This window comes from Rhinoraja longicauda, chromosome 36 (genome assembly GCF_053455715.1).
Source record: "Rhinoraja longicauda isolate Sanriku21f chromosome 36, sRhiLon1.1, whole genome shotgun sequence".
NCBI lineage: Eukaryota > Metazoa > Chordata > Chondrichthyes > Rajiformes > Arhynchobatidae > Rhinoraja > Rhinoraja longicauda.
Window position 1 is genome coordinate 11,003,185 of NC_135988.1, and position 24,430 is coordinate 11,027,614.

A 24,430-nucleotide genomic window follows, 5' to 3' on the forward strand; every position below is an offset into this window, starting at 1 on the left:
CCCGCTGAGTTACTCCAGCATTTTGCGTCTGCCCTCTGTAAAAACTCGCCCCACACATCTCCTCTGAGATTTGTCCCCCTCACTTTAAAACCATTGGATGGTAGCACAGTGGTAGAGTTGCTGCCTCACAGCGCCACAGACCCAGGTTCGATCCCGACCACCGGTGCTGCCTGTGCGGAGTTTGTACGTTCTCCCCGTGACCTGCATGGGTTTTCTCCGGGTGATCCGGTTTCCTCCCACACTCAAAAAAATGTATAGGTTTATAGGTTAATTGGCTTCGGTAAAAATTGGAAAATTGGCCGAGTTTGTGTAGGATCGTGTCAGCGAATGTGGATCGCGGGTCGGCACGGACCTGGTGGGCCGAATGGCCTCTTTCTGTGCTGTGTCTCTCAACTAAACTAAACTGAACTAAAACTAAAATTATCTCTCATTTTTCGAATTTGTACACATCCAAATCCTTCAGCCGCTCGTGATAGAGCTCTGAGAAATCTCACACACCTCGAATCAGCCCAATCAATCTCCGTCAGACCAACTCCCAAGCCAGAATATTCTTCCTTAAATAAGAAAACCAAACTTATGCTGTGTACTCCAAGTACGGTCTAAAATCATCTTTCATTTTTCAAATTTGTATACATCCAAATCCTTTAGTCACTCGTGATGGTACCCTGACAAACCTAAACTGGTCTAACCAGTTCCCTGTACGTTTGGCTCAACCAAATGAGTCCTACAAAAGGAGACCCTTCCTCAAAGGGCTATTAGTGAGCCAGGCAGGGCTCTGAAGAAGGGTCTCGACCCGAAACATCACCCATTCCTTCTCTCCAGAGATGCTGCCTGTCCCACTGAGCTACTCCAGAATTTTGTGTCTATCTTAGGGCTATTAGTGAGTGCAGCAGCTTCATAATTGTTATTTGTTAACTGTATGTTTGTGTATTCTTAATTGTTAACTGCATGTTTGTGTTGTCATTTGTGAGCGGAGCACCAAGGCACATTCTTTGTATATGCACATACTTGGCCAATAAACTTATTCATTCATTCATTCATTCATTCATTCATTCATTCATTCATTCATAGTCATCAATTCACCAGCTGCTCCCCTGGAAGGGTTTAAACTGATATGTCCATATACTATCCTTTCATTAACTAACCACAAAGCTATCATATCTGTTAATCGGTGAGCTGTCAACCACTGTAACGAGTTATAGAGTCATAGGGCATGGAAATAATCCTGTTCGGCCCAACTTGCCCACACCGACCAACATGCCCCATCTACACTAGTCCCACCTGCCCACACCGACCAAAATGCCCCATCTACACTAGTCCCACCTGCCCACACCGACCAACATGCCCCATCTACACTAGTCCCACCTGCCCACACCGACCAACATGCCCCATCTACACAAGTCCCACCTGCCCACACGGACCAACATGCTCCATCTACACAAGTCCCACCTGCCCACACCAACCAACATGCACCATCTACACTAGTCCCACCTGCCCACACCGACCAACATGCCCCATCTACACTAGTCCCACCTGCCCACACCGACCAACATGCCCCATCTACACTAGTCCCACCTGCCCACACCGACCAACATGCTCCATCTACACGAGTCCCAACTGCCCACACCGACCAATATGCCCCATCTACACTAGTCCCACCTGCCCACACCGACCAACATGCCCCATCTACACTAGTCCCACCTGCCCACACCGACCAACATGCCCCATCTACACAAGTCCCACCTGCCCACACGGACCAACATGCCCCATCTACACTAGTCCCACCTGCCCGCACCGACCAATATGCCCCATCTACACTAGTCCCACCTGCCCGCACCAACCAACATGCCCCATCTACACTAGTCCCACCTGCCCACACCGACCAACATGCCCCATCTACACTAGTCCCACCTGCCCACACCGACCAACATGCCCCATCTACACAAGTCCCACCTGCCCACACCAACCAACATGCCCCATCTACACAAGTCCCACCTGCCCACACAGACCAACATGCCCCATCTACACTAGTCCCACCTGCCCACACAGACCAACATGCCCCATCTACACTAGTCCCACCTGCCCACACAGACCAACATGCCCCATCTACACTAGTCCCACCTGCCCACACCGACCAACATGCTCCATCTACACGAGTCCCAACTGCCCACACCGACCAACATGCCCCATCTACACTAGTCCCACCTGCCCACACAGACCAACATGCCCCATCTACACTAGTCCCACCTGCCCACACCGACCAACATGCCCCATCTACACTAGTCCCACCTGCCCACACCGACCAACATGCCCCATCTACACTAGTCCCACCTGCCCACACCGACCAACATGCCCCATCTACACTAGTCCCACCTGCCCACACCGACCAACATGCCCCATCTACACTAGTCCCACCTGCCCACACCCACCAACATGCCTCATCTACACTAGTCCCACCTGCCTGCCCTTGGCCCATATCCCTCTCAACCTATCCAATCCATGTACCTGTCTAACTGTTTCTTAAACATTGGGATAGTCCCTGCCTCCTCTTTCAGCTTGTTCCATACACCCACCACCCTTTGTGTGAAAAAGTTACCCCTCAGGTTCCTAATAAATCTTTCCCTCTTCACCTTAAACCTATGTCCTCTGGTTCTCGATTCCCTTACTCTGGGCAAATTACAGGAAACTGGCCACTCATGATTTTATAAGATCACCTCTCATCCTCCTGTGCTCCAAGGAACAAAGTCCTAGCCTGCTCAACCTCTCCCTATCGGACATAAGGTCATATGGTCATGTGATAGGAGTAGAATTAGGCAATTCGGCCCATCAAGTCTATTCCACCATTCAATCATGGCTGATCTATCTCTCCCTCCTAACCCCATTCTCCTTCCTTCTCCCCATAACCTCTGACACCTGTACTAATCAAGAATCTATCTATCTCTGCCTTAAAAATATCCACTGACGGCCTCCACAGCCTTCTGTGGCAAAGAATTCCACAGATTCACCACCCTCTGACTAAATACATTTCTCCTCATCTCCTTCCTAAAATTCTGAGGTTATGACCTCTAGTCCTAGACTCTCCTACTAGTGGAACATCCTCTCCACATCCGCTCTATCCAGGCCTTTCACTGTTCTGTACGCTTCAATGAGGTCCCCCCTCATTCTTCTAAACTCCTGCGCCTACAGGCCCAGTGCCGGCAAACGCTCATCATAGGTTAACCTACTCATTCCTGGGATCATTCTTGTAAACCTCCACTGGACCCTCTCCAGAGCCAGCACGTCCTTCCTCAGATATGGCGCCCAAAATTGCTCACAATACTCCAAATGTGGCCTGACCAGCGCCTCGTAGAGCCTCAGCATTCCAGCGCTGTTTTTATGTATAGAAGCCCTCTTGAAATAAATGCTAGCAATGAATTAGCTCAGTCCCTCGAATCCTGACAACATCCTGGTAAATCTTCGCTGAACCCTCTCAAGCTGAATGAAGGACTAAAATAAGGCTCATGGATTGTGTGTACACCAATCTATGCTGCAAAAAAGTCCTCCATTAAACCTATAGATTGTTGACAAATTATGGAGGTAGCTAAACAATTTACTGGAAGTGAACTGGGCAAATGAAAACAGATCACACACAAGGTAGAATTGAGCGTTACTGACATAGAAAAAGTCCACAGATCTATATTATATAATATGTGCTGTCAAGACGGAGAATATTTTTCCATTATACTGCAGTTGTTGTGGGTTGAAATTAATCTTGTGTATTCCTTAGATTATCATATCATATATCTACAGCCGGAAACAGGCCTATTCGGCCCACCAAGTCCGTGCCGCCCAGCGATCCCCGTACATTAACACTATCCTACACCCACTAGGGACAATTTTTACATTTACCCAGCCAATTAACCTACATACCTGTACGTCTTTGGAGTGTGGGAGGAAACCGAAGATCTCGGAGAAAACCCACGCAGGTCACGGGGAGAACGTACAAACTCCTTACAGTGCAGCACCCGTAGTCAGGATCGAACCTGAGTCTCCGGCGCTGCATTCGCTGTAAAGCAGCAACTCTACCGCTGCGCTACCGTGCCGCCATATATTTGGCATTGGGAAGGAGTTTGGTGTTTTCACTTGTTGACGATTGCCTTAGAAACATACAAACGATGATGCTTCGATCCATAATTTTGCACAACTTTCAGAATCTTAGAACGTAGAATGTAGAAAAGCACGAAGGGGCACAGGCCCTTCGGCCCACAATGTCTGTGCCGACCATGATGCCAAGATAAACCAATCTCTGTCTGAAGAAGGGTTCCGACCCGAAACATTCACCAGAGTTTCTCCAGTTACTCCTGCATTTTGCTGAGTTACTCCAGCATTTTGTGTCTATCTTCGGTATAAACCAGCATCTGCAGTTCCTTCCTACACACAAACAAATCTCATCTACCGGCACATGATCCATATCCCACCATTCCCTATATATCCTTTATGCCTATACAAAGGCCTCTTAAATGCTTTCATCATGTCTGCCGCCATCACCTCCTCTAGCAGCTTATTCCAGGCACCTACCACCCTCTGTGTAAAGTAAAGACTTTCCCTGCCCACTGCCCTTGACCATTGCCCCTCTGGCCTTAAAGCTATTCCCTCCATACTTTCATATTTATAGCCGGTGAAAAATTTTCTCACAACATGTAACTTATGCATTATAACCACAAAATACCTGATCACCGGGGAGAGGATCAAAATATTTAGTATTATTTTCATTTTTTAGTTCAGAGATACAGCGCAAAAAAACAGACCCTTTGGCCCATCGAGTCCGCACCGACCGCACTAACACTATCCCACACCTCCACTAGGGTCAGTTTATTTTACTTTTTTGTTACACCGCCAATTAACCGACAAACCTGTACGTTTTTGGAGTGTGGGGGTAAACCGAAGATCTCGGAGAAAACCCACGCAGGTCACGGGGAGAACGTACGAACTCTGTACAGACAAGCACCCGTAGCCAGGATCGAACCCGGGTCTCTGGCGCTGTAAGCGCTGTCGGGCAGCAACTCTGCTGCTGCGCCACCGTGCCACCCATAGAAAAGAAGACCCCTCTGATAACTTTAGTCTCTAAGTTAGCCTGAGTTTTGATTTTGGGAGACACAAGGAACTGCAGGAACGTCTTCACAAGAAGGGGTCCTCCACCCGAAACGTCACCTTTTCATGTTGTCCAGAGATGCTGCCTGACTCGATGAGTTGCTCCAGCAATCTGTGTCTCCTTCTTGTCAACCAGCATCTTCAGTTCCCCGTGTCTACCAGAATCAAGACTCAGGCTACCTTTGGGTAAAGCTCAGTTAGATATCCCCCCACCAACCTCCAGCCCATCTCATTGCCCCTATCCCATGGAGATTGAAATTAGCCTGGGCGTTATCTCCACCACAGCGTTCTTTGCAGTGCCACTGTATGAAAGAGGTCAATTCTCCACGTGACTGCATGGATCCAAACCTCGTTTGAAGATTTTCACAGGTCAACAGAGGTAATGAAATACCTGAGAAATTCTCCAAGGGTTTGGTGTGGGGTTATGGTGCTAATTGCACAGTTTGTAGATTAGTTTCGTTTACTTTACTTTAGTTAGTTTAGGTTAGTTTTAGTTTAGTTTAGCTTAGTTTAGACGTACACTACAGCATGGAATCAGGCCCTTCAGCATAGCGAACGGCGGGTTTTGCCTACTAAAATGGCTCCTTTGCCTACTACCACTCAGCGGAGTGGTTCATCTTGTTCTTCTAGTCTTTGGTTCCTGCTACACAGGGCGGCAAAGCTGGAATAGCTGCTCCCCCACGACGCCAGGGACCCCGGTTCGATCCTGACCTCGGTAGCTGCCCGCATCGAGTTTGCACGTTCTCCCTGGGACCACGTGGGTATCCTCCAGATGCTCCGGTTTCCTCCCACATCCCAAAGACACACCTTTACATTAAATGCCCTCATGTAAAATAGTCCCTCATGTGTGGAACGTGAATGAGAAAGTGGGATAACGTAGAACTAGTGTAAATGGGTGATCGATGGTCGGGGTGAACTCGGTGCCACTATTTGAAAGAGGTCAATTCTCCACGTGACTGCATGGATCCAAACCTCGTTTGAAGATTTTCACAGGTCAACAGAGGTAATGAAATACCTGAGAAATTCTCCAAGGGTTTGGTGTGGGGTTATGGTGCTAATTGCACAGTTTGTAGATTAGTTTCGTTTACTTTACTTTAGTTAGTTTAGGTTAGTTTTAGTTTAGTTTAGTTTAGTTTAGACGTACACTACAGCATGGAATCAGGCCCTTCAGCCCACCGAGTTCACCCCGACCATCGATCACCCATTTACACTAGTTCTACGTTATCCCACTTTCTCATTCACGTTCCACACATGAGGAACCCTATTTTACATGAGGGCATTTAATGTAAAGGTGTGTCTTTGGGATGTGGGAGGAAACCGGAGCATCTGGAGGATACCCACGTGGTCCCGGGGAGAACGTGCAAACTCGATGCGGGCAGCTACCGAGGTCAGGATCGAACCGGGGTCCCTGGCGTCGTGAGGGAGCGGCTCTTCTAGCTTTGCCGCCCTGTGTAGCAGGAACCAAAGACTAGAGGAACAAGATGAACCACTCCGCTGAGTGGTAGTAGGCAAAGGAGCCATTTTAGTAGGCAAAACCCGCCGTTCGCTATGCCTCTCGCAGTGTAATCAGCGTTTTGGGGGATGTGTGTGTGATGATACCATTAAAATGCAGAATATATCTCATCTATCAATTCACAGATTTTTGTTATTTTTCTTTTTAAATGTTTGTGCAAGTTTCTGCCTACTAAAATGGCGGCGTGACATGCTACGGTTTTTAGGTTCGAGTGGTCTATCCTGATCCTCTAGTATCTTTGGCAATAGACAATAGACAATAGGTGCAGGAGGAGGCCATTCGGCCCTTCGAGCCAGCACCGCCATTCAATGTGATCACGGCTGATCATTCTCAATCAGTACCCCGTTCCTGCCTTCTCCCCATACCCCCTGACTCCGCTATCCTTAAGAGCTCTATCTAGCACAGATCTGGCAGGATCCTACCTGCCGTTCTTTCTGTTCCTACTCCCACGCTGATGTCTTGTTACTGTTCTTCCCCAGCAGGGGCCCACACTGGAGATGTCCAGGCCGCGTCCACGCCTGTGGAAACCCTGCCCCGCTTCCAGGTCGAGCCAGAGGATTCCTACATCGTGAAGAACAACCCCATTAAGCTGCGCTGCAAGGCAATGCCTGCCATGCAGATCTTCTTCAAGTGCAACGGAGACTGGGTGCATCAGGACGAACACATGCTGGAAGAGGATGTGGATGAAAACACAGGTAACGCACCAATCTCCTGGGAATCCCTGCACACGGGCAGTGTCTAGAGTCATAGAGTCATAGAAGTAGGCCCAACTAGCCCACGCCGGCCAACATGTCCCATCTACACAATAGACAATAGGTGCAGGAGTAGGCCATTCGGCCCCTCGAGCCAGCACCGCCATTCAATCTGATCATGGCTGATCATTCTAGGGCGGCACGGTGGCGCAGCGGTAGAGTTGCTGCCTTACAGCGAATGCAGCGCCGGAGACTCAGGTTCGATCCTGACTACGGGCGCTGTCTGTACGGAGTTTGTACGTTCTCCGTGGGTTTTCACTGAGATCTTCGGTTTCCTCCCACACTCCAAAGACGTGCAGGTATGTGGGTTAATTGGCTGGGCAAATGTAAAAATTGTCCCTAGTGGGTGTAGGATAGTGTTAATGTGCGGGGATCGCTGGGCGGCGTGGACCCGGTGGGCCGAAGGGCCTGTTTCTGCGCTGTATCTCTAAATCTAAAATCTAAATTCTCAATCTGTACCCCATTCCTGCCTTCTCCCCATACCCCCTGACTCCGCTATCCTTAAGAGCTCTATCTAGCTCTCTCTTGAATGCATTCAGAGAATTGGCCTCCACTGCCTTCTGAGGCAGAGAATTCCACAGATTCACAACTCTCTGACTGAAAAAGTTTTTTCTCATCTCCGTTCTAAATGGTCGACCCCTTATTCTTAAACTGTGGCCCCTGGTTCTGGAAGGTATACTAGTCTCACCTGCCTGCATTTGGCCCATATCCCTCTAAACAATCCTATCCATGTACCTGTCTGAATGTTTCTTAAACGTTGCGATAGTACCTGCCTCGACTACCGCCTGTGGCATCTCGTTCCATTCACCCACCATCCTTTGTGTGAAAAGGTTACCCCTCAGGATCCTATTAAATCTTTCCCCCCTCACCTTAAACCCATGTCCACTGGTTCTCGATTCCCCCTACTCTGGGCAAGAGAGTCTGTGCGTCTAACTCATCTATTCCTCTCATGATTTTGTACTCTTTCGGAGTTAGACAATAGACAATAGGTGCAGGAGTAGGCCATTCGGCCCTTCGAGCCAGCACCACCATACAATGTGATCATGGCTGATCATTCTCAATCAGTACCCCGTTCCTGCCTTCTCCCCGTACCCCCTGACTCCGCTATCCTTAAGAGCTCTATCTAGTTCTCTCTTGAATCTCAGTTGGATCACCTGACGTAATCCTTAGCCGCACTGTATTTTTCTGACAATGTAGGAGGAGGTCATTCGGACCGTTAAGTCTATGCAGTCCCATTGCTCCACTTTTCCCCCAGCAACCTGCTCTCTCTCAGATGCACATCAACTCCACCCTGACACGAGGGATAATTTACAGCAGCTAATTAATCTCCTGACCAGCATGAGTTGGGACTAAGGGGGAAGGCCAGAGGAATCGCATGTGGTTATAAGGGTAGCGTGTAAACATATAAGGGTGGCACATTGGCGCAGCTGGTGGAGCCGCTACCTCACGGCACTGAAAACCCGGGTTCGATCCTGGCCTCGGGTTCTGTCTGCGTGGAGTTTGCAAGTTCTCCCCGTGACCAGGCGGGTTTCCTCCGGTTTCCACCTACATCCCAAGGACGTGTGGGGTTTGTAGGTTAAGTGGCCACTGTAAATTTTGATGGGAGGGGATGCAAAAGTGGGATAACCGGACTGGAGTGAACGGGTGGTCGACGGTCAGCATGGACCTGTTGGGGCCGAAGGGCCTGTCTCCATTCTGTAACTTTCAATCAATCAAACAAACCAACGTTCCCAACAAACCTGCTTTATTTGAGAGCACAATGTCCCAAACCGCTTAATATTTGGAGCCATGTGTGGGCTATATACTGGACCGCTGTAGAGCCAGTACATGGGAAGAGTTCCCTGTACTTGTGCTGTCTTCTGTGTTCACTGTTTGCTCCCTCTCACTGTTTACACCCACTGGAACAGAGTGAGCATAGTCAGAACATGTCAGCTTGGATAGAGTGGATGTGGAGAGGATGTTTCCACTTGTGGGAGAGTCTAGGACCAGAGGTCACAGCCTCAGAATTAACGGACGTTCCTTTAGGAAGGAGATGAGGAGGAATTTCTTTAGTCAGAGGGCGGTGAATCTGTGGAATTCATTGCCACAGACGACTGTGGAGGCCAAGTCAATGGATATTTTTAAGGCAGAGATAGATAGATTCTTGATTAACACAGATGTTAGTTAGGGTTATGGGGAGAAGGCAGGAGAATGGGGTTAGGAGGGAAAGATTGATCAGCCGTGATTGAATGGCGGAGTAGAATTGATTGGCCTAATTCTACTCCTATCATTATGAACACAAATTTATAAACTTCTGGCACCATTTTGACGTTGTTGATTAAGGTCCTTTATATCGAATGATCTGACCATAACTTAATGAAAGAAATGTCACCAATTGATCAGCAATATTATTTTACTTTTCTGTTATAATTTACCAGACTCTTGTACAGTAATGACCGTGTAAAGATGATTTGATGTAAGGCTAAGGGGGGCATGGGACTTTTAGTTTAAGTCAAGGGAGGCACGGTGGCGCAGCGGTAAATTTGCTGCCTTACAGCGCCAGAGACCCGGGTCCCGTGTTCGATCCCGACTACGGGCGCTGTCTGTACGGAGTTTGCACGTTCTCCCCGTGACCTGCGTGGGTTTTCTCCGAGATCTTCGGTTTCCTCCCACGCTCCAAAGGCGTACATGTTTGTAGGTTAACTGGCTTGGTATAAGTGTAAATCGTCCCTCGTGTGAGTAGGGTGGCGTTAATGTGCGGGGATCGCTGGTCGGCGCGGACTCGGTGGGTTGAAGGGCCTGTTTCCGCGCTGTATCTCTAAACTAAAACTGTGCTTAGAAAAGCATCCCTTAAGAATTGAGAATTAAATTTATTGTCATTGCAATAACGATGCTTTCAGGTCCGAAAGTTTTCGTTTCACTTATGGGGGAATGGATCTTATAATAAGTTACACATGCATCAAATTAACTTATTGCAGTGCCTGAGGAGTTAGTTTCTCTCTCCCAGTTTTCCTGGCATTCACTGAGAGGAAATTGCCAATCATTCAGTACCAGTTGTCGAAGAAATAGCTGTGAGTCGTCAGAACATTGAGTGGTCAGAAGACGTAATGATGGATATCATAGCTACCTGGGCCAAGATTGCTGACAATTGTGGAGCACATGTGCAGAATTAGGAACGGGCACTCTATTCCACGGTAGACACAAAAAGCTGGAGTAACTCAGCGGGACAGGCAACATCTCTGGAGAGAAGGAATGGGCGACGTTTTGAGTCCAGACTCTTCTTCAGACTCTGAAGAAGGGTCTCAACCTGAAACATCACCCAGTTTAGTTTAGTTTAGAGATGCAGTGTGGAAACGGGCCCTTCAGCCCACCGAGACCGCACCGACCAGTACAGCCTTTGCCTGATCCCAGTCTCAATGGAAGGAAGAAGGGTTAGTTATAGACAATAGACAATAGACAATAGGTGCAGGAGGAGGCCATTCGGCCCTTCGAGCCAGCACCGCCATTCAATGTGATCATGGCTGATCATTCTCAATCAGTACCCCGTTCCTGCCTTCTCCCCATACCCCCTGACTCCGCTACCCTTAAGAGCTCTATCCAGCTCTCTCTTGAATGCATTCAGAGAATTGGCCTCCACTGCCATCTGAGGCAGAGAATTCCACAGATTCACAACTCTCTGACTGAAAATGTTTTTCCTCATCTCAGTTCTAAATGGCCTACCCCTTATTCTTAAACTGTGGCCCCTGGTTCTGGACTCCCCCAACATTGGGAACATGTTTCCTGCCTCTAACGTGTCCAACCCCTTAATAATCTTATACGTTTCGATAAGATCTCCTCTCATCCTTCTATTCCAGTGTATTCACAGACCAGAAGCTGGTGGTGTTTTGTTCAGTTTAGTTTAGTTTAGGGATGCCGCACAGAAACAGGCCCTTCTGCCCACAAAGTCTGCACCGACCAGCAATCCCCGCACACTAACACTATCCTACACCCACTAGGGACAATTTACATTTATACCAACCTAATTAACCTACAAACCTGTACGTCTTTGGAGTGCGGGAGGAAACCGAAGGTCTCGGAGAAAACCCACGCAGGTCACGGGGAGAGCGTACAAACTCCATACAGACGGCGCCCGTAGTCAGGATCGAACCCGGGTCTCTGGCGCCGTGAGGCAGTAATTCTGCCACCGTGCCGCCCTTTTGGTAGCTGTGATACCGATCATTTAAGAAGGTGGACCAAGCCTTTGGCTCAGCATGTCATTTGAAAAAAGGCATCTTCAATACCGAAGCACTGCATTAGAGCAAGGCAGGCAGGAATTATTTAGCTTAATGGCTAAAGAGATCGAGAGACCGGGGGAGAGAGCAGGGATGGAGCATTTAATTTGGATATTCAGCTGTGATCACGGTGAGTTATAGCACAGGTGGCCCATTCCTTTTCCTAATTTCTATATTTTTATGTTTCTAATCCTGGCAGTGGAATTTACACCTCACCGACTCCAACATAATTGCAAGGGCTCCCAGCAAGACCACAGCTCACATTTGGTCACATCGCGTTGTGTGAGGAATATTTTGAGTAATGAACTACATGCTGTTCCAATTCATAACACACAGCCCTGATCCAGAGATTATTAGCGAGCAAAATTGATGTTGCTCGCAAAGCATTTAAAAGCACCTAACAAATCATCATGGGAAGGTAGTTTCAGTTTAGTTTAGAGATACAGCGCGGAAACCGGCCCTTCGGCCCATCGAGCCCACGCCGTCCAGCATGGGCACTATCCCACACACTAGGGGCAGTTTATTCATTTACCGAAGCCAAATTAAACTACAAATCTGTGCTTCTTTGGAATGTGGGAGGAAACCGGAGCACAGTTGAAGAATAAGGGGTAGGCCATTTAGAACGGAGATGAGGAAAAACTTTTTCAGTCAGAGAGTTGTGAATCTGTGGAATTCTCTGCCTCAGAAGGCAGTGGAGGCCAATTCTCTGAATGCATTCAAGAGAGAGCTAGATAGAGCTCTTAAGGATAGCGGAGTCAGGGGGTATGGGGAGAAGGCAGGAACGGGGTACTGATTGAGAATGATCAGCCATGATCACATTGAATGGTGGTGCTGGCTCGAAAGGCCGAATGGCCTCCTCCTGCACCTATTGTCCATTGTCACAGGGAGAACGTACAAGTTCCCTGCAGACAGAACGGATTGAACCCGGGTGTCAAGGCGCCGTAAGGCATCAACTCTACCGCTGCGCCACCGTGCGACCCTTTGAAATCTCTTTCTTCGTATTACTTTCATATACCTCACATGACATGGTGAAGGCCATTCAGCCCATCGGGTCTATGCTGGCTCTCGGACTAAACCCATCAATGCCATTCCCTCATTTATCACCTTGTGGCGTTTTCTCTATCGTCAACCTCCCTCAGTTAAAAACAAAGTTGTTCTGGAGGAACAGCATCTGTGGAGGGAATGAACACATAATGTTTTAACTCCCCTTTTATTTTTAACTCCCTTTTTGCAGATAAAATTCTGAAGGGATTGGACGGGCTAGATGCAGGAAAAATGTTCCCGATGTTGGGGGAGTCCAGAACCAGGGGTCACAGTTTAAGAATAAGGGCTAGGCCATTTTTGGACTGAGATGCTTAGAAGTTGTCAGTCTGAAGCTTCAGCTGTGGGTAAAACACAGATTATCACATTGCTAATCTCAGAACATGCTGTGTGCAAATTGGTCTCCATATTTACTCAATTATAATATGCCCACTGCAATAGTGCCTCTCTCCGCCTGCCTGCCCTGTAACTCTAGTGACCCAGATTCAACGCTAACCTCCAGTGCCATCTTTTTTTTAACCAAAAATAATTTATTCAATGTATATATTATATGTATAATACAGAATAATTCAAATCGAAGCCCACCACTACAAGTCAAACAAATATTCTTCAATATCAAATATACTATTAATCAACTATTTCCCCATCTTTGTTAAGGATGCATTCCACCCCCCTCGGTGCCCAGCGGTCCCAGAAATCCCCCAGGGTGCCCGTGGTCAGCGCGAGGTCCCTCTCTAGTGCCACCCGGGCGCGGACGTGACCCCGGAAAAGGGGCAGGCAGCCGGCTCGGGCAGAGCCCTCTTCCGCCTGGCGCCGTGACTCGCGGATGGCCAGCTTGGCCAGGCCCAGGAGCGACCCAACCAGGATATCTTCAGCCCCCCCTACCCTCTCCCCTACGCACTGGGTGTCCAACAGATGAGGACGGTGGGTGTGAAGTGCAGCCAGAAGGCAAGGAGCAAGCAGCCCCCTTTAGGTATTGGAACAGGGGCTGCAACCTCACGCACTCCGTGTCCACGTGGAGCACAGACCCTTCCAGCCCGCACAAAATGGCAGGCGGCTGGCGAGTCTGCGAACCGGGAGAGAGGCAGGTTGCAGGGACCCCACAGTGCAGTACCCCCCACCCCAGGCTCCCAATGCAGAGGGGCAGAGTTCCTGCGTACAGGGACCCCCACTGGAGGGGGGAGGGAGGTTGGAATGCTGCATTGTTGGAGTTGCCATCTTGCTCAGAGTTTGTCAGTCTGAAGCTTCACGTGTAGGATGTAAAACACGGATTATCACATTGCCACTCGAAGAACCTGCTGTGTGCAAACTGGCCTCCATGTTTTCTCAACTATAACATGACCACTTCAATAGTCCCTCTGTCTGTCTGCCCAGAATCAATGCGAACCTAAGATAGACACAAAATGCTGGAGTAACTCAGCGGGACAGGCAGCATCTGTGGAGAGAAGGAATGGGTGACATTTCAGGTCGAGACCCTTCTTCAGACTGACCTCTTCAATGCTAACCTCCAGTGCTATTTGCTCGGCGTCTGCCTATTCACCTTGTAACAGTGTGGTTACAAGATGTCACGTTGGAGGCAGGAAACATGTTCCGAATGTTGGGGGAGTCCAGAACAAGGGGTCACAGTTTAAGAATAAGGGGTAGGCCATTTAGAACTGAGATGAGGAAAAACTTTTTCAGTCAGAGAGTTGTGAATCTGTGGAATTCTCTGCCTCAGAAGGCAGTGGAGGCCAATTCTCTGAATGCATTCAAGAGAGAGCTGGATAGAGCTCTTAAGGATAGCGGAGTCAGGGGGTATGGGGAGAAGGCAGGAACGGGGTACTGATTGAGAATGATCAGCCATGATCACATTGAATGGCGGTGCTGGCTCGAAGGGCCGAATGGCCTCCTCCTGCACCTATTGTCTATTGTCTATTGTCTATGTCAGGCAGATATTCATTGTGTTAGCCACAACAGGGTCTTACAGCAATCATTACACTCCATGCACTCCATTCTCACCCCATGCCCCAAAGACGTGAGGGTGGGTAGGTTTTGTGTGTGGTTTTGTGGGAGAATACGGGGGAGACAGACGGAAATTTGGGAAGAATAAATGGGATTAGTTTAGGATTAGTACAGGAGAATCAAAAGTGTTTAATTGTCGTATGTCCCAAAACGGAACAATGAAATTCTTACTTGCAGCAGCATGGCAGATAAGCAAACAAAGTACTCTGTAAAAACCCATAATCTATATACTAAAACTCTCATTTGTTTGTTTGTTTGTGACTGAACTACAGCCAAAACAGTACACGATAGCGCGACAATTTTAGGCCCAACTTACTCACCATCATCGCTTTAATGGTAATGCAAGTAGTTTTATTGAAATCGGTGTTATATTTTTAAAGTTATTCACATTTTAAAGTTTAACTATCTCCTAGGGAGGGAGGAGGGGGAGGGAGGTAGGGGGAAAGGGAGGGAGGGGGGATAAGGGGGGTTGAGGGGGATGGAGCAGGGGAAGGGGAAGTGGGGAGGGGGAGGGGAGGAGGAGGGGGGAGTGGGGAGGGGGGGAGAGGGTGCTGCACCAATGTAGGAGAGATTTGGGCCCAACGGGTCCACTTGGTCTATTGAAACATAAAGGTTCAGTGTGGGTTTAATGGGGGAGTCCAGGACCAGAGGTCATAGCCTCAGAATAAAAGGATGTACCTTTAGAAAGGAGATGTGGAGGAATTTCTTTGGCCAGAGGGTGGTGAATCTGTGGAATTCATTGCCACAGACGGCTGTGGAGGCCAAGTCGATGGATATTATCATGGTGACGATTGACAGATTCTTGATTAGTACGGGTGTCAGGGGTTGTGGGGAGAAGGCAGGAGAGTGGGGTTGAGGGGGAGAGATAGACCAGCCATGATTGAATGGTGGAGTAGACTTGCTGAGCTGAATGGTCTAATTCTACTCCGATTGGCATGAAAGGTCTGTTTGGATGTGTGGGAAAGAACTGCAGATGCTGGTTTAAATCAAAGGTAGACACAGAATGCTGGAGTAACTCAGCGGGACAGGCAGCATCTCTGGGAAGAAGGAATGGGTGACGTCTCGGGTCGAGACCCTTCTTCAGTCAGGTCTGTTTCCATGGCGACTCTTACGAACCCGGTAAATTTGAGAGATTATAAAAGGCGTGATTTACATACAAGCCTTTCTTTTCCATTTTAACCTTGAAGCAGGACCTTATTTGTAAACTCTACATCGTCTAACGGCTTGCAGACTCATGCTGCAGGACACCTGCATACGGACGGACACTTTGATGGGGCAATCACAAAATGCTGGAGTAACTCAGCAGGTCAGGCAGCATCTCAGGAGAGAAGGAATGGGTGATGTTTCGGGTCGAGACCCTTCTTCAGACTGATGTCAGCGGAGGGGGTGGGACAAAGATAGGATGTAGTTTTTTTTCCTTAGTACCTAATCAGATGTACAACACTTTGGTCAACGTGGGTTGTTTTTAAATGTGCTATACAAATAAAATTGACTTGACTTGACTTGACTAGTAGGAGACAGGGAGACTAGAGAGGGAAGGGGGAGGGGAAAGAGAGGGACAGAGGAACTATGTGAAGTTAGAGAAATCAATGTTCATACCGCTGGGGTGTAAGCTGCCCAAGCGAAATATGAGGTGCTGTTCCTCCAACTTGCGGTGGGCCTCACTCTGACAATGGAGGAGGCCCAGGACAGAAAGGTCAGACTGGGAGTGGGAGCTGGGAATATCACATACGCACTTTGACGGGGCAATGTCACATCACGCAAATCTTGTCCCGAGCGCTTGTCTGATTCCTTAAAGGGAATAGAATTGGCTGTGGGCAGTTTAGCGAGCTCCAGAATTCATCGCTCTCCAATGCCAACATGTTCATTTTACCTGCTGCTAGACCTTTCAAAGAATGAACACCCGGGGAGTGATTCCTTGCCTGCAATTTAATAAAAAAAAGCTCAAGTTATATCATAAACAGCCTGCCTGACATAATCATCTAAATCTAAAAAAATTGGATTATAGTCTGGAATGAATTCAGTTCCAACTTTCCTAGGGTTTAATTATGTATACAGTGTTCATTTTGTGTGGGAGATTTTTATATTTTGTTTAAGACGGAAAGGCAAGCTTTTTATTTACATTTCTCGACGTCTCATCTTTCAGCAATGCCACAAAGAGCTGTGCAAAGCATTTTGGAGCACGTTTCATTGTTTCCCAGAGAAAACTCAGCAACTCTGCTTTCAAAATCTCTGGCAGCTCAGTTGAGATGAAAGGCCAATTAATCTTTTACTGTTGCTGCCGCTGACTGAAGTAGAAATGCTGGGCCAGGAGATAGAGTTGTTGGGCTGGCTTGTACAACACGGAGGCAGGCTCTCCACCAGAGCCGGAGACCCGGGTTCGATCCCGACTACGGAGTTTGCACGTTCTTCCCCGTGACCTGCATGGGGTTTCTCCGAGATCTTCGCTTTCCTCCCACACTGCAAAGACACACAGGTTTTGTCGGTTAATTGGCTTGGAATAAATGTAAATTGTCCCTGTTGTGTGTTCGTGTGCGGGATCGCTGGTCGGTGCGGACTCGGTGGGCCGAAGGGCCTGTTTCCACGCTGTATCTCTAGTCTAAACTAAACTAAACTCATCCATGCCAACCGAAATGCCCATCGAAGCTCGCCCCCATTTGCCCACGTTTGCCCACATCCCTCTTAAACCTTCCCCCATCCATGAGAATGTCAAAGGTCGTTTAATTACCATCTGCACCGAAACTGAACCAATGAAATCCTTAGGAGCAGCCGCATCAAAGGCCTGTTAAACACCGTCAGTGTGCATGGATAAAGTAATAAACAAAAACAATCAATAATTTAAGGAGATAAGGAGTCAGATGGCACCTCGATACGACATGGACGATACGATACAATACGATACGATACGATGGAACTTTATTTATCCCAGGAGGGAAATTGGTCATGAAACACAAGATACTTGAAACATGAAATTAAAGTGAGGAGTGGAAAGGATTGGGGATGTGCAAAGATTGGGAGAGGGAGGGAGTCAGTCTACCCCACGACAGGAGGGGGGGGGGGAGTTGTACAGTTTGATAGCCACAGGGAAGAAGGTTCTCCTGTGGCATTCTGTGCTGCATCTTTTTTTTTTATTTTAATTTAATCAAAAATATTTATTCAAATATTAAAATAATATACACAATACAATAAAACCAAAACAGAACCCACCACCAGAATACTATACAAACAAATATAGCAATTGAAACTATTATACAATTGTATTACAATCCCCATCCAGGATACATCCAATCCCCCGCGGTGCCCAGCGGTCCCGGAAACCCCACAGGGCGCCCGTGGACAGCGCATAGTTCCTCTCCAACACCACCCAGGCGCGGACGTAACCCCGGAAAAGGGGTAGGCAGCTGGCTCGGGCAGAGCCCTCTTCCGCCTGGCGCCGTGAGTCGCGGATGGCCAGTTTTGCCAGGCACAGGAGCAACCCAACAAGGACATCTTTGGCCCTACCCTCTCCCCTACGCACAGGGTGTCCAAAGATGAGGATGGTGGGTGAAAAGTGCAGCCAAAAAGCAAGGAGCAGCCCCTTTAGATATTGGAACAGGGGCTGCAACCTCTGTGCTGCATCTTGGTGGGGCCAGTCTGTTGCTGAAGGTGCTCCTCAGGTTGACCAGTGCGTCATGGAGGGGGTGGAACCGTATGGTCCAAGATGCCCCGCAGTTTGAGGAGCATCCTCCCCTCCAAGACCACCTCCCCCATGAACCCAACTCCGCCCCCAGGACGGAGCCAGCCTTCCCGATGAGCTTGTTAATCCTGTTGGCGTCTGCGGCCTTCGCCCTGCTGCCCCGGCACACGGCGGCCAAGAAGATGGTACCGGCCACCGTCGACTGGTACAACATCTGCAGACGTTGAAGGAGCGGAGGGAGCATCCTCAGAAAATATGGACGGGTTTTGGTACATAACCGGCTTCTGCAGTTTTTTTGTTTCTACTCCCTGTCAGCCGAGCACCAGCACGTTCGGGCCCATTGTTCCCTTTCGGACGCAAACCCCGGTTGCTGTAACGTTGAACTAAAGTGCCTCATGACCCAGCCCACAAACAATAAGCATCTTACAGCAGTCGTTGAAAGAGCAGAGTCTCCTCAGAAAGTGTAGACACCTTTTGGTACATTAACCAAACAGCCTTCAGCGACTTCAAGGCTAAAAAAAACGTTCGATTTGCGTTACAGATGAGACAAGTTCCAGTTCACGATCTAATTTGACGGGGTTGTTCACTCCGGGTGTACACGGCTTTCAGAGCTTCACTGGGGAGTCTGCAGAGACTGTGTTGTTGGACTGTGGGTGATGAAATCTCGTCCAAAAGACTTGTTTTTTGGATGACAAATAAAGGTATTTCTGAATTCTGAATTCTGAATTCTGATTCTGAATTCTGGATTCTGAATTCTGAATTCTGAATTCTGATTCTGATTCTGAATTCTGAGTTCACAGGACGATTCCTTGTGTGAATCGTCACTGACGTACGTAATTATCCTTCTGCCAAGGAAGGCAAAGCAGCGGGTATCACAATCAATCCAGCAATAGCTCGCACTCCCGTTCCCACACTGGTTTTTCTGTCCTGGACCTCTTCCACTGTAAGGCAGCGACTCGACTGTTGTGCCACCCGTGACAGCCATGTCCTTGATTTTCAAGACCACTCGGATATTGCTTTTCCACAAGTAAATGCCAAGCAGCTGCACAGAGGCAGAGCTGCTTCCTTACAGCGCCAGAGACCCGGGTTCGATCCCGACCACGTGCGCTGCCTGTACGGAGTTTGTACGTTCTCCCCGTGACCTGCGTGGGTTTCCTCCGACATCTTCGTTTTCCTCCCACACTCCAAAGACGTACAGGTTTAGACAATAGACAATAGGTGCAGGAGGAGGCCATTCGGCCCTTCGAGCCAGCACCGCCATTCAATGTGATCATGGCTGATCATTCACAATCAGTACCCCGTTCCTGCCTTCTCCCCATACCCCCTGACTCTGCTATCCTTAAGAGCTCTATCTAGTTTGTAGGTTAATCGTCTGTGTGCGGGGCAGTGTTAATGTGCGGGGATCGTTGGTCTGTGCGGACTCGGAGGGCCGAAGGGCCAGTTTCCACGCTGTATCTCCAAAACTAAAGCTAAACTAAAGTAGGATTATTTTTTATCTTTAGCGCACTTCTGCCATCTCCTTGTGCTCAAGGTCATTAATGAAGACGCCAGGCAGAGTCTTCCCTGTAGCAGATCCCCAAGTACTCAAACATTCACCTCATTCCTCTCCAAGTGCTTTTCATTAAAAGCCGCTCATTGCTTTCGACTTTCTAATCCTTTATCTATCTAATTTGACACATCCCCTGTAAAGCCATGTCCTCTTATCAGCACAAAACTTTCCACTCCTAATTAAGGAGACTCTGGCTTTCCTCCCTCCATGAAATTGCCTTTACCAGTGAATTAATGGATTCAGTTGTAGATTTATCCTTACCCCCACACCTGGCGAGATTTCTCAGTGCATGTCCCGCTGATAGTATTAACTGGTTGCTTCCTCTTGCAGACAATTTCTGTCGCACATTATTTCGTTCTGATGCAATGTACCGGCTTCAAAGTCAAAGGCAGAGATAGTCATATTCTTGATCAGAATGGGTGTCTAGGGGAGAAGGTAGGAAAATGGGATTAGGAGGCAGAGATCAGCCAGGATTGAATGGCGCAGTGGACTCAATAGACCAATTGGCCTAATTCTACTCCTATAACCTGTGAACTTGTGAAAGTCAGCTTGTTGAGTCTCGTTGTCTGTAACTTGTTTTCACCAAGTCCACAGCTGACAATGGCCTCTCTGCTTTATCACCGTTACTTTTCTTACATATCATTGATTCATGTGCTCTGTACCTCTCTAAATCACCGTCTATATCTCTCGTTTCCCTTTCCCCTGTCTCTCAGTCTGAAGAAGGACTTCGACCCGAAACGTCACTGAGTTACTCTATCTTCGGTTTAAACCTGCATCTGCAGCTCCTCCCTACAAACTCCTAGCTGCCAACCGTGTGTCCTTATTCCACCATCGTCTTACGTTTCCACTCTGCTGTCCCAAACTTTCTGAGCTTTCTTCGAGGCTAACTATCCCTTGATCTTCTTGAGGTGCATCATTTACAAGAGCTACCTCCTCTGGATCAACCCGCTCCATTTAGAACGGAGATGAGGAAGAACTTTTTTAGTCCGAGAGTGGTGAAGGTGTGGAATTCTCTGCCTCAGAAGGCAGTGGAGGCCAGTTCGTTGGATGCTTGCAAGAGAGAGCTGGATAGAGCTCTTAAGGATAGCGGAGTGAGGGGGTATGGGGAGAAGGCAGGAACGGGGTACTGATTGAGAGTGATCAGCCATGATCGCATTGAATGGCGGTGCTGGCTCGAAGGGCTGAATGGCCTACTCCTGCACCTATTGTCTATTGTCTATTGTAACTGGAGTGGTTGAGGCTCTATGAGGCACTGGTCAGGCCGCATTTGGAATATTGTGAGCAATTTTGGGCGCCATATCTGAGGAAGGACGTGCTGGCTCCGGAGAGGATCCAGAGGAGGTTTGCAAGAATGATCCCAGGAATGAGTAGGTTAACCTACGATGAGCATTTGTCAGCACTGGGCCTGTACTCGCTGGAGTTTAGAAGAATGAGGGGGGACCTCATTGAAACGTACAGAACAGTGAAAGGCCTGGATAGAGTGGATGTGGAGAGGATGTTTTCACTAGTGGGAGAGTCTAGAACTGAAGGTCACAGCTTCAGAATTATAGGACGTTCTTTTAGGAATGAGATGAGGAGAAATTTCAGAGGGTGGTGAATCTGTGGAATTCTCAGCCACAGAAGGCTGTGGAGGCCAAGTCAGTGGATATTTTTAAGGCAGAGAGAGCTAGATTCTTGATTAGTCCAGGTGTCAGAAGTTATGGGGAGAAGGCAGGAGAATGGGGTTAGGTGAGAGAGATAGATCAGCCATGATTGAAGGCGGAGGTAGACTTGATGGGCCGAATGGCCTAATTCTACTCCTATTCCTTATGGCTCTGGGGTGTTTTATTTGGAACGGCGTTTTCGTGATAAACACTACTTCAGCGGGATGAATCTAGAGCAGGGAGCAGTACTAATATCAAGTCTACTCTGCACGACGGGTTTATAGGTGATGGGAGAACTCTCTGAGGTGTTGGACAATCATTTTGGGCTTCATTTCTGCCTGTTTGAAGGTTTTGCCATCGTACACACGCCAACCATCTCTGGAAGGGTATCCATGTTACGAAGATGTGTCTTAAAAACCTATGGTATCACCAATGGTGGTACTTCCTTTTTGACTATTCCATGGGTTCCTCATTGGTATTTCTCTACCTTGATAGACCCTTGGGCCTGTGGAATAAGAAAATAACTGCAGATGCTGGTGCAAATCGAAGGTATTTATTCACAAAATGCTGGAGTAACTCAGCAGGTCAGGCAGCATCTCGGGAGAGAAGGAATGGGTGACGTTTCGGGTCAAGACCCTTCTTCCGTTGGCAACCCTACCAATACGGGACAAGGGCGGCCCCCCTACGGGACAAACCAATTCAGCCCAAAATACGGGATGTCCCGGCTAATACGGGAACAGTTGGCAACCCTACTCGAAATCCTTCAGTAAACTCCTTTGCCCTCCTTAAACCTGTGACCCCCTTTCTCTCTCTATCTCTAAGGCTCAGCATCAGTTTCTTCCTTGAAAACACTCCCTGTGGAGGTGCTTTAAGAGGTTCTTGCTGCATTGAAGGCCCAATATAAACAGAAGTTATTTTTCTGTAATGGCGCCGATTAGCCCGTGCCCAATGAGACAGCCTCGGTCAAGGGAATACAAATGTTTTTTTGAACGCCTCCACTCCCTAAAATGAAAACGAAAACGAAAATCACTCCTTTGCCTTGAAGGAAGCAGCGAACTACATTAATTAAGGGATTGAACTTCTACTTTCTAATCAATAGACCATCCACCATCACTGGAACGAGACTTTTAGTCAGGAGGAGCAGCAAAATGCTCGGAGGCGCCGGTACAGCGCTTGTTTAATCTTCCAGAGATCGAGGGTTCAATCAGATTGTTGTTCGGTCAATCGAACTGAAAGGACCACAAGGGAGGCAGAGGGCCACAATGCTTCCTCACAGCTCCATCGACCTGAGTTCGATCCCGACCTCCGGTGCTGTCTCGGTGGAGTTTCTACGCCGCACCTGTGATTCATTAGGTTTTGTCCGAGTGCACCAGTTTCCTCCCACGTCCCAAGGAAGTGTGGGTTGGGAGGGGGGTTAACTGTCCACTGAGTAAATTAACCCCTCTTATCCAGGTGAGTGGTGAAATCCAGGGGTTGTTGTGAGTATGTTTAGTTCAGTTTGGTTTGGAGATACAGCGTGGAAACAGGCCCTTCGGCCCACCGAGCCCGTACCAACATACCATCAACCCGCACATTGACGCTATCCTACACACGAGGGACAACGTACAATTTATACCGAAGCTACTTAACCTACAAACTTGCCTCCCACACTCCAAAGACGTACAGGTATGTAGGTTAATTGACTGGGTAAATGTAAAAATTGTCCCTAGTGTGGGTGTAGGATAGTGTTAGTGTACGGGGATCGCTGGGCGACGCAGACTCGGTGGGCCGAAGGGCCTGTTTCCGCGCTGTATCTCTAAAAAAAACTTTTTAAAAAACCCACGTGGGTCGCAGGGAGAACGTACAAACTTCATTCAGACAGTATCTGTAGTCAGGATCGAACCTGGGTCTCTGGTGCGGGAAGGCAGCAAATCTGCTGCCTGAAAGTATTCGTAAGTTCATAAGTCACAGGAGCAGAATTTGGCCATTCGGCCCATCAAGTCTACTCCGCCATTCAAGGAGCAGGCTCAATGGGCCGAATGGCCTAATTTTGCCCCTGTATCTTACGGTCTATATTTTGGTCCACAGAATGTAGAACAGTACAGCACAGGAAGAGGCCCTTCAGCCCACAATGTCCTTACCTAACAAGATGCCAAGTTAAAGTAACCTTCTCTGCCTCCATTCCCTGCAGTTCCACAAAGGACGTCAGTAAACCATCTCAGTAGCTATTATGCTGCTAGAGTGGGTTGGTGCTGATGTGATGGGAGGGCTTATTATAGCTAGGTTATTAAAACTATAATAGAGTCATAGAGTTATACTGTGGAAACAGGCCCTTCAGCCCAACTTGCTCACACCGTCCAACATGTCCCATCTACACTCGTCCCACCTGCCTGCGTTTGCCCCATATTTCTCTAAACCTGTCCTATCCATGTACCTGTCAAAATGTTTCTTAAATGTTGCGATAGTCCACAGCCTCAGTTACCTCCTCTGGCAGCTCGTTCCATACACCCACCACCCTTTGTGTTAAAAAGTTACCCCACAGGTTCCTGTTAAATCTTTCCCTCCTCAACTTAAACCTATGTCCTCTGGTTCTCGATTCTCCTATTCTGAGGCAAGAGACTCTGTGTCGACCCGATCTATTCCTCTCGTGGTTTTGAACACCTCTATAAGTTCAGCCCTGATCCTCCTGCACTCTAAGGAATAGTCTCAGCCTGCTCAATCTCTCCCTGTAGCTCAGCCCTTGAGTCCTGGCGACATCCTCATAAATCTTCTCTGCACCCTCTTCAGCTTGACAACGTCTTTCCTGTAACACGGTGCCAAGAGCTGAAGACAATACTCTAGATGCGGCCTCACTAATGCCTTATATAACTTCAACGTGACCTCCCAACTTCCTAAG

General features: G+C 48.3%; 1 protein-coding gene across 1 annotated transcript in view; it reads left to right on the forward strand.

Moving 5' to 3' along the window:
* LOC144610282 (netrin receptor UNC5D-like) overlaps nucleotides 1-24,430 on the forward strand; it is a 532,680-nt gene that overhangs the window by 293,002 nt on the left and 215,248 nt on the right. Inside the window, exon 2 of the mRNA XM_078428872.1 lies at nucleotides 7,123-7,338. Within this exon, the coding sequence (XP_078284998.1) occupies nucleotides 7,123-7,338 (216 nt within the window). The remainder of the gene's footprint in view (nucleotides 1-7,122; nucleotides 7,339-24,430) is intronic.